Source organism: Babylonia areolata, chromosome 19 (assembly GCF_041734735.1).
Source record: "Babylonia areolata isolate BAREFJ2019XMU chromosome 19, ASM4173473v1, whole genome shotgun sequence".
Classification (NCBI taxonomy): domain Eukaryota; kingdom Metazoa; phylum Mollusca; class Gastropoda; order Neogastropoda; family Buccinidae; genus Babylonia; species Babylonia areolata.
Window position 1 is genome coordinate 40628190 of NC_134894.1, and position 12969 is coordinate 40641158.

The 12969-nt window shown below is 42.9% G+C and overlaps 2 protein-coding genes across 3 annotated transcripts in view; one reads left to right on the forward strand and one right to left on the reverse strand.

The window, feature by feature from the left end:
* Positions 1-2948, forward strand: part of LOC143293707 (catenin alpha-2-like) — a 31676-nt gene extending 28728 nt beyond the window's left edge. The window contains 1 exon segment of the mRNA XM_076604891.1: positions 152-2948. Coding sequence (XP_076461006.1) covers positions 152-322 — 171 coding nt within the window. The 3' untranslated portion in view covers positions 323-2948.
* LOC143293706 (uncharacterized) overlaps positions 1370-12969 on the reverse strand; it is a 37839-nt gene continuing 26239 nt past the window's right edge. For both annotated transcript variants that reach the window (XM_076604888.1, XM_076604889.1), the window contains exon 3: positions 1370-4084. In XM_076604888.1, coding sequence (XP_076461003.1) covers positions 3719-4084 — 366 coding nt within the window. In that variant the 3' untranslated portion in view covers positions 1370-3718. The remainder of the gene's footprint in view (positions 4085-12969) is intronic.

Below are 12969 nucleotides of genomic sequence, written 5' to 3' on the forward strand. Positions count from 1 at the left end.
AATACTTCTGATACGTCTTTGTGAAGTTGCTACTTCTGTGAGAAGTATAAATACTTAAAATGTAAAGTAAATACTGCTATGTGAAGTTAGTACTTCTGTGTGAAGTTAATACTTCTGTGTGGTGTTAACACGTGTACACACCCCTCCACAGAAACCTGTGGTACTGTGGAAGATGAAGGCCCCAGCCAAGAAGCCTCTGGTGCGGAGAGAGGACCAGAACGAGCTGAATGCCACCATACGCAAAGGAACCTCGCGCGCTCTCATTGAACCCCTCAAAGCGCTCAGCGAATTCCAGGAGGTCACCGCAGACAGCTACTGCTGAGCAGCGTCAGTGTGTGTATCGGACATTATGGGACATCTCCCTTAGGGTGCATGTTTGTGTGTGTGTGCTTGTGTGCACGTGTATGAGACTGCAGAGGAAAGGATGGTATGATACTGTGTCCAGTCCTGCACAAAGTTTTGTTGTGTTGGTTCCTTGTGTAGGAAAAGATAAGTTGTCAGTGTCATTCCGTTGTGGACAAGCCCATACTTTGCCAGATCTGTAAACATTAAATTTTGTTGTGATCCAATTTGGGATTACAGTGGATTAATTTTTGTCTGTGTTTTTCCCGCTTTGGTTAAAGGAAGGTCATTTATGTCACCCCAGTCTGTAAGTGAAATCTGTCAGTATTGCTCAGATAGAGCCTCGCAAAACTGTGGGGTCAGAGGCCCTGCTAACAGGACATTGTAAAGCACAGGTTGTTTTGAACACACATTAAATGAGAAAAATATTGGCAGTGAAAAGAGGGATTGGGGATATAATCCAACAGCTGATCTTGTGCTGAATATCAGTGTAAGGAATTATGCATTTATTTGGTCTATAAGGGGAAATTCTCTGTCTGGTTTGAACATTGTTTTGTATTTGTTCTGCTCATTATTAATGAGTAAGAATAGGTGAAAAACCTTTCATCACCACATTGTACAAGGCAAAAAATCTGTAAAATTGATGGGCAAAATTTGCAGCATTTTGCCAGGTAAAGTTCACCAGCCTTTGAAAATTTCAGATGATTTTCATTATTAAATGATGGCAGAATTATATTTTCAGTTCATTTGTGAAGCAGCAACCATTCAAAATATTTTTGTATGGGTAGACTGCAATGTATGTTGAATCTCGTTTCGACAAAAGGGATCAATTTGTGGGTATTTTTATGTATGAAACCATGACTATGTAATTGAGAAGCATGTTGGGGGTGCATCACATTACAGGAGCAAGGATTCCTGTTAAAATGGCAAGGTGGATAGGAGGGAATGAGCAAAAATTTACTTAAGATTTGGTACTGTTTTCTCTCCATTCTTGTGAATGTGTGCCCCACTTTCATGTAGAATGATGTTTGTTTTTTTTGCACACTTGTGTTCAGTAGTTGTGATGTATTCTATGATATGGTTGTGTTATTTTTCCTTGTTCAGACCTTAGAAAAGTGCAAGAAATTTTGAAATCATAATTGACATTTTTGTACAAACTTTTTTTTTTTGACCCCTGCATCTGTTTACATGCAAAGACTGAAGAACTCTCCTGAACAAAGCTGTGTTGATATATGTATTTTTGATTGATTGAATATTTTTTAAGGTTACTGACTGGTGTTTATAGGATGAAAACTGAAAACAGGTCAGTCGACAGGACCAGGAGCAAAAGAAGTGGGGGGGGGAGGCAGTGACTGAAAGAAGACTGTACAGTACTTGAACGAGCAATAGGCCATTGCCAAATTAATTTCATGACTCGTCTAATATCCGGCATGTTCTGGACACAGTACTGCTGGCCAGTCAAAAGACCTGCCACCCTGTATTGGCAAATCATTTGCACAGCTTTGGTCTTTTGCAATGCTGCCACCCAGCATTGTTTCACTGTGGTTTTCATCTGTTGTGACTTGGTTCTATAGATTTGTTTAGTTTTTGTTGTGATGATAGTGGTTTTTGCCACAGTTGCTTGGGCATGGTCTTGTCGAGGGACTATTCAGAAAGTGCACATGCGTGTGTGAACCAAGGATCCAATTGTCCACCTTTTTTGCTCGGTTTTATTCGTGCATCAGACATGTATTAAAGGATGGATCAAAAATGAGTACAGGAAGGTTGTGATACTATAACTGCTTTTTGTACAGTTTGTACATATTTCTTGTTCATTGATCAAATTGTGTGTTGTGCATCTATCTTGTGATGAATCATGTTGTTGCGGCCGTTTTCTTCTTTTCATTGTGAAACCACGCTTATCTGAAAGTGTGTTGAATATTGGTTCTGTCTGAAGGTATGTTAAACTTGTGATGGTTGTTCTATTAGTTGTCCTCTCTCATGTAAATTTGCCTTGTCTGTTCTACGTATTATCGTTTTCCAGGTCAGTTTCTTGCTGTCTGCAGTTAAACCAGAGTATTTTGAGTCTGAAATAAAGATAAGATTCCATTTCTGTCACCGTTTTGAGGCAGTTGTTTAAACTGCATGTTTTGCTATTATTGTTTGCAGTCATTAAGGAAACAACTATATATATATAAATATATAAAACTAAATAGGTGAATGAACTGACACAAAAGACGGACTGACGGAGAAAAGTACTAACTACCTAAGAATGGAAATGATTCAAATATTGCTGTAAAGCAAGCAAGCATGATAAAATGTATACAAAATGTAAACAAGAAGTGTTGTTCAAATACACACACAGATACATCATTTGTTGTTGCTTTGTTTTTGCTTTGTACTGTTTTGCTGGCATTTTTCAAATTTTTTTTTTTTTTTTTTTTTAATTATTAACTCAAGATAACTTTGTGATCGATTACTTTTATATATTTTTCTTGGTTGTGGATTTCTTTTGCATTTATAAAGGAAAAATATAGGCTTCTGATTATTTGCTCCGTCGTTTACTGTATCTGTTTAGGTCCCACATGTTTAGTGTTATAATGTGTAGTAAATACTGATGAAGATAGTGTTCTTGCCTGGAAATTGGTGTGTGTATACATGTGTAAGTGTCGATGTGTGTTTGTGTGCGTCTGCATTCGCACATGCCAGTCTTACCGATAAGTGTCATTTAAAGATTTTTCGATCCCCGTGCGCCTATTCCAAGTTAGCCTACATACTCCAAAAGACCCCAATTCCCCTTTTTTATATATTAAAAACAAATGTTAAAACCACTTCACAACACAATACACACATATAATACATTTGTACACACGCACATACATTCTATTCATTTTATGTGAATGTGCATGGCAGCAAAAAGCTTAACGCACATGATGCTCCATAAAAAAAGCTATGAGAGAGACATTTCCCCCATTTCATACAATTTTCAGCTTTTCTAAATGCTCATTTTTTGCTTGTGTGCCCGTCTCTGTTGGCAATCTGTCCTGCTCTGAGCATTAGGAAATAAATACAAACATTTAACAGTTTTAATTTGTGTGTGTGGTTGCACGCGCGCGTGCATTTTACAGAAAAAGAAAGGCTGAATAGGCGAAATGGGAATGGCTGGCAGGCGAAATAGAACACGAGTCAACATTTAAAGAGACTACGGAGAGTGACTCCTCCATGAAAGAATAGGGGAAACAAGAGTAGGCGAAACGGGATTTGGCGAATCAGACATGTTCTCTTGCACTTTCCCTTCGCAATGCCACAGGACGCCCCTTCAGACACAGCCTGACTGGGGTCCTGGTTCCTTTCACAAAACCACAGAACCCCAGGCCTTTCAAGTGACGTCATTCTGCTACGAGACATACAGTGTGCATCCTACAGACACTGTTCCACGATCACTAACGTATATACACACTGTGTTTTTACAGTGCACTAACGTCCATGGACAAACGGCACAAACATGGACAAACGGCACAAACATGTACACTGCACACCCTTCAACAACCACCACCACAACAGTCATTATGTCAAGGTACAACTGTGACGACTGGCACAAAACTGTGCGACACAACCATGGGAATCGGTTTCTTTGTGGGGTCCATCTGTGTCCACATGACGGAGGCCTGGCTGCTTCCTTCCCCTGTGTTCGGGGGTCACTGCTGCAGGGGCCGTTCATCTGGTGCGTCTCCTCTGGGGGCTCTCCTAGTCTGCTTCGATTCTGCAGAGTAAATATTTCATAAAAATACGTAATTTCAAGTAAATAAACAAAAATAATAATACTTGTTTTTCTCAAGAAGACAAGTATGCCTTTGCATCATCATCATCATCAACATAAACCATGCCAAACCAGTTCCTGTGTTTCTTCTTGAGTTATAATTTTTTTTTTTTTTTAATTAAAAAAAAAAAGAGGATGTGGAAGGAAAGCAAAGGACATTTTCGTGCAATAAACAGCACTCTTTCCATCTCAGTGACAGGCCAAATTATTTGTAATCGGAAACGTGACAACCCGCCTCGAAATTGACGGTGACGGTGTCTAGGCTGGTAATATAATAATAAAATGCATGGGGATGGGGATGGGAAGAGGTAGAGAAGGAATGACTTGTATTACATTGTATTGTATCGCGCGCATCATATTGTGTTGTGGTGTGCTGGTCATGTCGAATTACACATTGCATTGTATTTCATTGCATTGTATTGAATCACATTATACTGTGCCGTATTACTTTGCACTGTATTGTGCTGTACTGTGTTGTGCTGCTTTGCGTTATAGTGTATTACTTTTAGTCAGAACACCCCTCTCCATATGAAAATCGGACCGCTTTCCCGGTGGGGTGGGGGTGGGGGGCGGAGGAGAGAGAGACAGAGCGCCGAAATACTGTCGCGCCACTCTTAATATCTTCTCTTTTTTTTTCTTTCTTTTTTTTTCGCCTGAAAGTCCATATTTCATTAACAGTCAAAATGGACCTCGCTGCAGAGTTGTTTTTTTTCTTCTTCTTCTTTGTTTTTTTTTTTTTTCGCAGGGACAACCCCCCTGCTGCTGTGTGCCCCCTGAATGTGAACTACTGTGCAACTATAATCTGCACTGTCCGTCTGTGACCTGAAAATATAGTGTTAATGACTGGTGGAGTGTTGGTCTTGAGGTAATGCGTCCGCTCAGGAAGCGAGAGAATCTGAGCGCACTGGTTCGAATTACACTGGCAGTCGCCAGTATCTTCTCCCTCTCCACTAGACACCGAGTGGTGGTCTGGACGCTAGTCATTCGAGACAAACCGAAAAGTCCCGTTTCAGCATGCACTTAGCGCACGTAAAAGAACCCACAGCAAAAAAAGGGTTGTCCATGGCAAAATTATGTAGAAAAATTCACTTCGATAAGAAAACAAAACTGCAGACAGGAAAAAAGACAAATGGGTGGCGCTGTCAGTGTAGCGATGCACTCTCCCTGGGGAGAGCAGCCCGAATTTCACACAGGGAAATCTGTTGTGACAAAAAAGAATAAGACAGAAGCAAAAAATACAAATCTGTTAGTTTTTGTTTCTGGCGCCCCTGTTCCTGTTGACCTACATAACTTAAAATGGTTGACAAATGCATACATCCAGAATGAGAAACAGAGACTGGATTGCCTTTGTTAGTCACCCCCACCCCCACCCTCCTCCTCCTCTCCCATCACAACAAGCACCCACCCCTATCCTCCATTCCACCTTTCATTAGGGGGACGGGGGGGAGGGGGGGGGAGCGGCGGGGAACGCCACCCCCCAAGACTTAGCACTGAAAAACCTCAAAGGAAACACGACCGGACCTCACGACGTCACTGAGTTGACACGGAATATTCCGCTCAGGACATAATAATCACGCGCCGATAAAAGGTGATTTCTCGAGAATGCGCTTTTGTGTCGTTTTTTTCGAAAACGCCCGTCGGTCAAGAAGAGGTAGGGGGAAAAAAAACACAGCTCTGCCAGTGAAACAAACAGAAACCAACCGGGTGAGGGGGGTGGGCGGGGCAGGGTGGGGGGGGAGAACCAAAACACAAAAAACCTCTGCCAGTGAAACAAACACAAACACAAACACAAACCAATCGCGGTTATCTGCCGCACGACGGATCGAGACGGAGTAATCCAGATCCGGTATCCCTGACCCCGATCGCAGCTCTTGGCACAAGCCGGTGTTTTGCTGTCAGCCCGTCAACAATCAGAGGAACGGGAAATTGATCGATACGTAAACACCTGATCGATGGGGGCGACAAGCCCTCTTTTTCTCTGAACTCTTTTATTGAATACCACTGCAAGGGGATGACGCAGTGGGCTTCTTTTTTTTTTTTTTTTCTTTTTTCTTTTTTAACCTGTGGGGGAGGGGTATTGAGGGGTGGGGAAGGAGAGGGGTTTTTAACATCAAGGCGGTGGAGAGAGAGCAAAGTCCAAACCTTATGTCAACCAGTCTGTGACTGTACAGTAGTGTTTTGTCCAACGAGGTAACACGGCTGCTCAAAGAGCAGACCCATCGTATTTGGTTGTACAAAGTTGGCTTTTTTTTGGTGCTTTTTTATGATTTTATTACACATAACATCAGAGACAGACAGACAGACAACTTAGATTAGCAATCACAAATAAAGTTTATATATCTCAACATTAATTTTACACACACACGACAAGCATGTCAGCCATCCAAAACAAAAGGGCGCTCCCCCAAGCCACACTCCTCCCGCCAACGACGGAACAGTTGTGTTTTTCAGTTGCTCGGTTTCTCCAGAACGAGCTTTTTGCACGATTTTACCCTCTTTTTTTTTCTTTCTAAATATGACAATGTCGCTCAATGTGCTGATGATCTTTTCAGTTATTTGGATGAATCTTTCAAGAAGCGGACACGACTGCGCGCATAGTCTTATCAAATACAACTTGATAAACCAGCACAATGAGAATAATGGTTTCTCGTTTTCCACAAAAAGAAGCATGTGGTTCTTTTCAACACAGGCATAATCGATCCTCCTTCCTCAAACTGTTCAAAATTTGACTCAACGGAAAGGAAATTATACATACATCATGAATGAAATTTCCAGGTCACCTGACACATGTTTTGCTGCAAACGACATTTTGAAGCTACCTTATCAAAGGCTTTGAAAAGTCTGAAATGACAGTCCACCTTGCTACGCTTTAGTCAAATCCGACCAGATTAACAGAGTCCAATTTTTTCTTCAAGCGCGCGAGAGAGGGGGAAACATAAATAGATAAAGAGACAGAGACGGAGACCAACTATCTAAATGACAGGCCCACGTCGGCATTTAAGGGGGAAAAAAATCGGTGGCTCTGGCACACCGACATATTCTTATCAAAAAGAACGACTAACCCCCAAAGTCAAAACATCCCAATCAAACAGTTCTCTGCATAAAAAAATAATTTAAAAAAAAAAAACAACAAAAAACTTTCCCCCGTGCGGATTTGAAGTCAAACTACAAAGCCGCCTGAAAACGTCAAGCCTGTGTGTGCGTCTCTCTGGCCCAGATGGCAACGTTCAGGATTGATGGGCGGTTAAGGGACTTGTTTTGCTCGAGCTGATTAAAATATTCGGGTCAGCGGGTTCGCACTCCAAACACACAGCGTTTCAGCACGTCTTTCCCCGCACAGAGGTCCTATCTAATATCCAGTGGGTGGTCTGAAAGGCCAAGCCCAGCAGCTTTCTTCATTGGAAATGCCGTATTCTTTGTCTTCATCCCCGTCTTCAATGCGAGAGTTTAAGTTTCAGTAGCTCAAGGAGGCGTCACTGCGTTCGGACAAATCCATATACGCTACACCACATCTGCCAAGCAGATGCCTGACCAGCAGCGTAACCCAACGCGCTTAGTCAGGCCTTGAGAAAGAACTCTCTCCCCAGCGGGCAATTGAAGCCCGGTCTCCCGCGTGACAGGCGGGGATACTGACCACTATACTACCGAGGAGCTATGAATGCGAGAACCTTCCGCTTGTAACAGTTCAGTGTCAGCAGTGATGAAACGCTATTATCGACGCTCCTTTTGTCGTCAGTACGGAGAGAGTTAAAGGTCCGTGATACTACTGTCATGCCTTGGACGGCGTGTGGATGTTGCGGGGAAGTGGCCTGGTATTTACAGCACCAACCAGAATGAGCGGGTCCCAGGACTGATTCATCCAACGCCCGAGATTTTTCTTTGACCCCCTCCACACCCCTTCCCTTTTATCAATATACCTTAGAGTGTGTCTAGGTGCCAGTTTTTCGGGTGTGACGACGAACTGAGGTCCCGTGTGCAGCAGGTTCTTGAGCAGCGCACGTAAAAGAACCCACGGCAACAAGAGTTGTCTCAGGAACAATCACTAAGAAAAGTCCAGTTCAACAGAAAACAGACATTGACCTACATGCAGACAATAACCAACCAACCAACCCCCCCCCCCCCCCCCCCCCCCCCCCCCCCCCCACACACACACACACACACACACACAGACACACATATCGAGATACAAAATGTTGAACTGAATTATATGTCACGATCTCCATGGGTCAGCAGCCCAGAGAAATCTGTTGTGGCAAAACAATACAACACAATACAATAAACGTAAGTACAGTAGTAACCATACATCATCATCACCACCATCAATGGAACAGCCTACTTAGAACGTGAAATCTACAAATTTATAGAAAGAACGAGGTATTTGTGGCAGTACATATGGCAATCAATTATGCATGGGGACAGGGACTGTGCACATTTTGAACGCTAACAGGTATCATCACAATCAGTACCACCATCATTATAGCCCACTGTCACTACTTTTCATACTGCCATCATCATCATCCACACAGAAAACAATATAGCTGAGGTCCTCGTGTTGAACTGTACAGGGGTGTGGGTATGTTGTGGATTCATTCTTTTTTCTTCTTTTTTTTTAATGTTTCACCTCACACCTGTTGAAAAGAATGTATATATATATATTTATATCCATATGTGGTGTCAGATATTTCAACTGTGTTTTCATCCTCCATGGCATTTTATGAAATTTGCTTCGCTGTGATTTGACTTTAAAATTAAAAAAGAAAACCATCAGTACTTTCGATGAAGAACGTGTTCCTCTTCTCACACTACCTTCCTGTCTGTCTGTTTTGTTTTTGTTTTTTTGTTTGTTGTTTTTTTGTTGTTGTTGTTTTTTGTTTTTTTTTGGGGGGGGTTGTTTGTTTTTGTTTGTTTTTTTAACCGCATTCTTTGTCCCTCTCTCTTCGTCTCTCTCTTTTTTTACTTGTACTTTTTTAAGTTCCCTTATAATATGTCAATGCAAGTCACTGGTTTGTACTCGTACTCATTTGGTTTGTTTTGATGGAATGTCTGGTGTGTACCGTGGGCATGGAATGTGTGTACCGTGGGCATGGAATGTGTGTACCGTGGGCATGGAATGTGTGTACCGTGGGCATGGAATGTCTGGTGTGTACCGTGGGCATGGAATGTGTGTACCGTGGGCATGGAATGTGTGTACCGTGGGCATGGACTGTCTTGTGTGTACCATGGCATGGACTGTCTGGTGTGTACCGTGGACATGGAATGTGTGTACCGTGGGCATGGAATGTGTGCACTGTGGGCATGGACTGTCTTGTGTGTACCATGGCATGGAATGTCTGGTGTGTACCGTGGGCATGGAATGTCTGGTGTGTACCATGGCATGGAATGTCTGGTGTGTACCGTGGGCATGGAATGTCTGGTGTGTACCGTGGGCATGGAATGTCTGGTGTGTACCGTGGGCACGGAATGTCTTGTGTGTACCATGACATGGAATGTCTGGTGTGTACCATGGCATGTAATGTCTGGCGTGTACCGTGGGCATGGAATGTCTGGCGTGTACCGTGGGCATGCACTGACTATAACTGACAAGTGAACACCGACCCACAAACCACCCTCATCACGCGTCTAAACAGTATCCCCTTCTGGACTTCAGCCACACGTCGGACAAAAAGATGCCTGCTGTACCGAACGTCAGTCACGTTGTTGGCATTCAGTCCCGTGCTCTAAACAATAAGCCTTGCACGCATGGATTCTGTCATCCAAGTGAAGACCCCACTACAAAAACACAAACATTTTATGTTTACCTTTCCTGAACACGCCCCCTCCCCCTCCTTTCTCACCACACGACCGCCCCCCCTCCCTCTGCATCTTAACCTCCTCCCCCCCTCCCACCTTTCCATCTCTGTCCTCAAGACGTCTCTAACTTTTTGACCGTTACGTTGTCCCCTGCTGTTTGTAGCTGTCTCGAGCTGTACCCGAGGTGAACGACCGAGTACAATTGCGGGCACAAGCAATGAACATGACTGTCACAGCTATATCTCTGTCATCGGCTTACGGCTTATCGGCGTTGAAAAGCTTTTGATGACGCACGTTAACACCTGTTGTTTTTTTCGTTTGTGTGTGTGTGTGTGTGTGTGTGTGTGTGTGTGTTTCTCTCCCCCCCCCCCTCCAACCCCCTCACACACACACACACACACACACACACACACAGTGAGAGAGAGAGAGGCGCGCACATTTTTTTTCTTTTCTTATTTCTTTATCAAGCAATCTAACTTTTCCCGACGGTCCAGGAAAATAAGACATACTGACAAATGCGGACGCGACATGTCTTTGTGCAATTACCTTCTATCCCCTGCCACCCCCCACCCCCCCTCCCCTCCTCTCCCCTCCCCACACTGAGGAAGGAAGGAAAAATGACTGTCCACACAACAGACTGAAAAAAAACACATTTTTTTAACAGTCTTATCTAAATAATATTTAATTTAATGTGTGTGTGTGTGTGTGTGTGTGTGTGTGTGTGTGTGTGTGTGTGTGTGTGTGTGTGTGTGTGTGTGTGTGCGTGCGTGCAGGTGTTTGCATCATTGTGTGTGTATGCTTTATCTGTTTGATTCGTGTGAAGTAGGTGGAATACACACAAATATAAAACTCCCAACATGACACAAAGTGCCATACGCTGTTTGATGTTGCTCAATTAAAGAAGACAGAGACTGATAAGGCATACGTTTCGATCTGCACACCCACACACACACACACACACACACACACACACACACACACACACACACACACACAGAGAGAGAGAGAGAGAGAGAGAGAGAGAGAGAGAGAGAGAGAGATTTACATTTACAGTTCCAATTTCCTCTACTTTTCTAGTCTGGCACAAATCGATTTCTGACAAAAACTCCACTAGTTTTGCACCACTGAGCCGATCTGCATGATTTTTGTGCTGATGGCCATTGCTTCCTGTGGTGTCTGCACAGGAAAGCCTGTGTATGAAAAGGGTCCGAACAATGCTTGGCTATCTTATATAATAAAATCATGACAAGCATTTTTTTTTTTTAATTCTGGAAGCAAGCTTCATATAGTATTTGACTGACACGTGTTTCTCTTCTTCAAAACCACGTCCAAACATCCATCTGTCCATCCAGTCAAACGGAAACCATACCTGCACGCATGATTTGGGTGATGGAAGTATAATAGTCACACCATTTTGTTATTTCTAAAACGTCATCCCCACCAACTCTGAAAGATAAAAACTCTTGCAATAGTTAAAGGTTAATTTTGAAAAAAAAATTTCGCAGATTAACAATTGTGGGGCTTTCCACTGCACAATGAACCTCGTCTCAAAAATGCCTTTGCACACAGAACAACATGACCATGATCACTAAAAGAGACGACATAAACTTTACATCACTATCGTCGAGACACGAAGTTCTCAGTATTTTGTACTCACAACCGCTATATTTGAAACACATCCACTGAAACTGTTTTTGTCGCTGTCTTCGGCAGACAGAAAGCGTTCAAACCCGATGGGTTAGGACTTATGTGCAATTTCAAGTCACCAGCATGCAGGAAAGTGGCCAATGTCCCAGCCATGTCATATTTGTGGCTGTACAGTACTAATGCTGAGAGTGAAAATCCTCGTTAAGCCTGTGTCCTCTGCCTCTGGCCACCAGCAGTGTATGTATCATTCTATTGGAACTCGCATTCGCAAGTTCGTTTTCCATAAAGTTCATTCTAGAAATGTTACAAGATATTCCACACTTTTACTCAAAATTATGGGGATTGAATTGGGGTGGTTTGGATGCGCTGGAGTCTTGAAACACGTTGTCAAAAATACTTCTTTTAAACAGTAACCAGGTCTGTCTGAGAATTGTCATGCAGCTTTCAAACTTCAGTGTGACCACCGTGGTGCATGCTGGTGCAGAAACATGCACGTGAATGCAGGAGTGTGTATGTTAGTGTGTTACAACCGGATTAACTTTCCTCCAGTGGAAGCATCGTTGGCTGGTTCAGACACATGTTTCCACTTTGCTTTGAAAGTTTTGTGTGTGTGTGTGTGTGTGTGTGTGTGTGTGTGTGTGTGTGTGTGTGTTTGTTTTTGTTTTTGTTGTTGTTGTTGTTTCTTTGTTCGTTTGTTTTTTGTTGTTGTTTGTTGTTGTTGTTTGTTGTTGTTGTTTGTTTGTTTTTAATGTGTTCTGTGCGCGCATGACTCTAGTTGTTCTATTTTCTCCCCGCTTTCAAGTACATGCCTCAGAATGTTGTAAAAACGAAGCTACCATTTTGAAGAAACGAGATTCCAGTGATATCTTGTGCCAGCCAACCTCACAGACATGTAATTAAACACAGGACGCTTTTATGCCCTCCATCAAATTTCACTTCAGGCACCACACCAATCCCCAGACATAAATGCCGCTGCCCCCAAGATTCTAAATTTAGCAATGTTATTAACCGCAAGCTACTTTATCCCCTTCCAAATGGGGAGCATATCCAACTTTGAATACACCCTCAACTGTTTTCTGCTGTTTTTGTGGCCTCCTGAACCCAGTTTTGGACACGTTATTACTTTCTCCAAGTCCGGACCAGTCCACCAGGCGTCTTCTTTCCCTGGTTCGCAAACAACTGTTGAGCGCGCACAGTCGAAGACGACACGACTGAAGAATTTGTTTCACATTATCTTTATCTCCCTCCTGTCTGTGGCTTTTCCCTACGAGGCAGACCCTGCAAATGATATTTTTGTTTGATCATTCTGTTTGTCTTCTGTCAGAGTTGTGAGGTTTATCTCTCTGGAAATAGTTTCAGCAAAATGTAATAAGTTTGCGATAATTATTGCT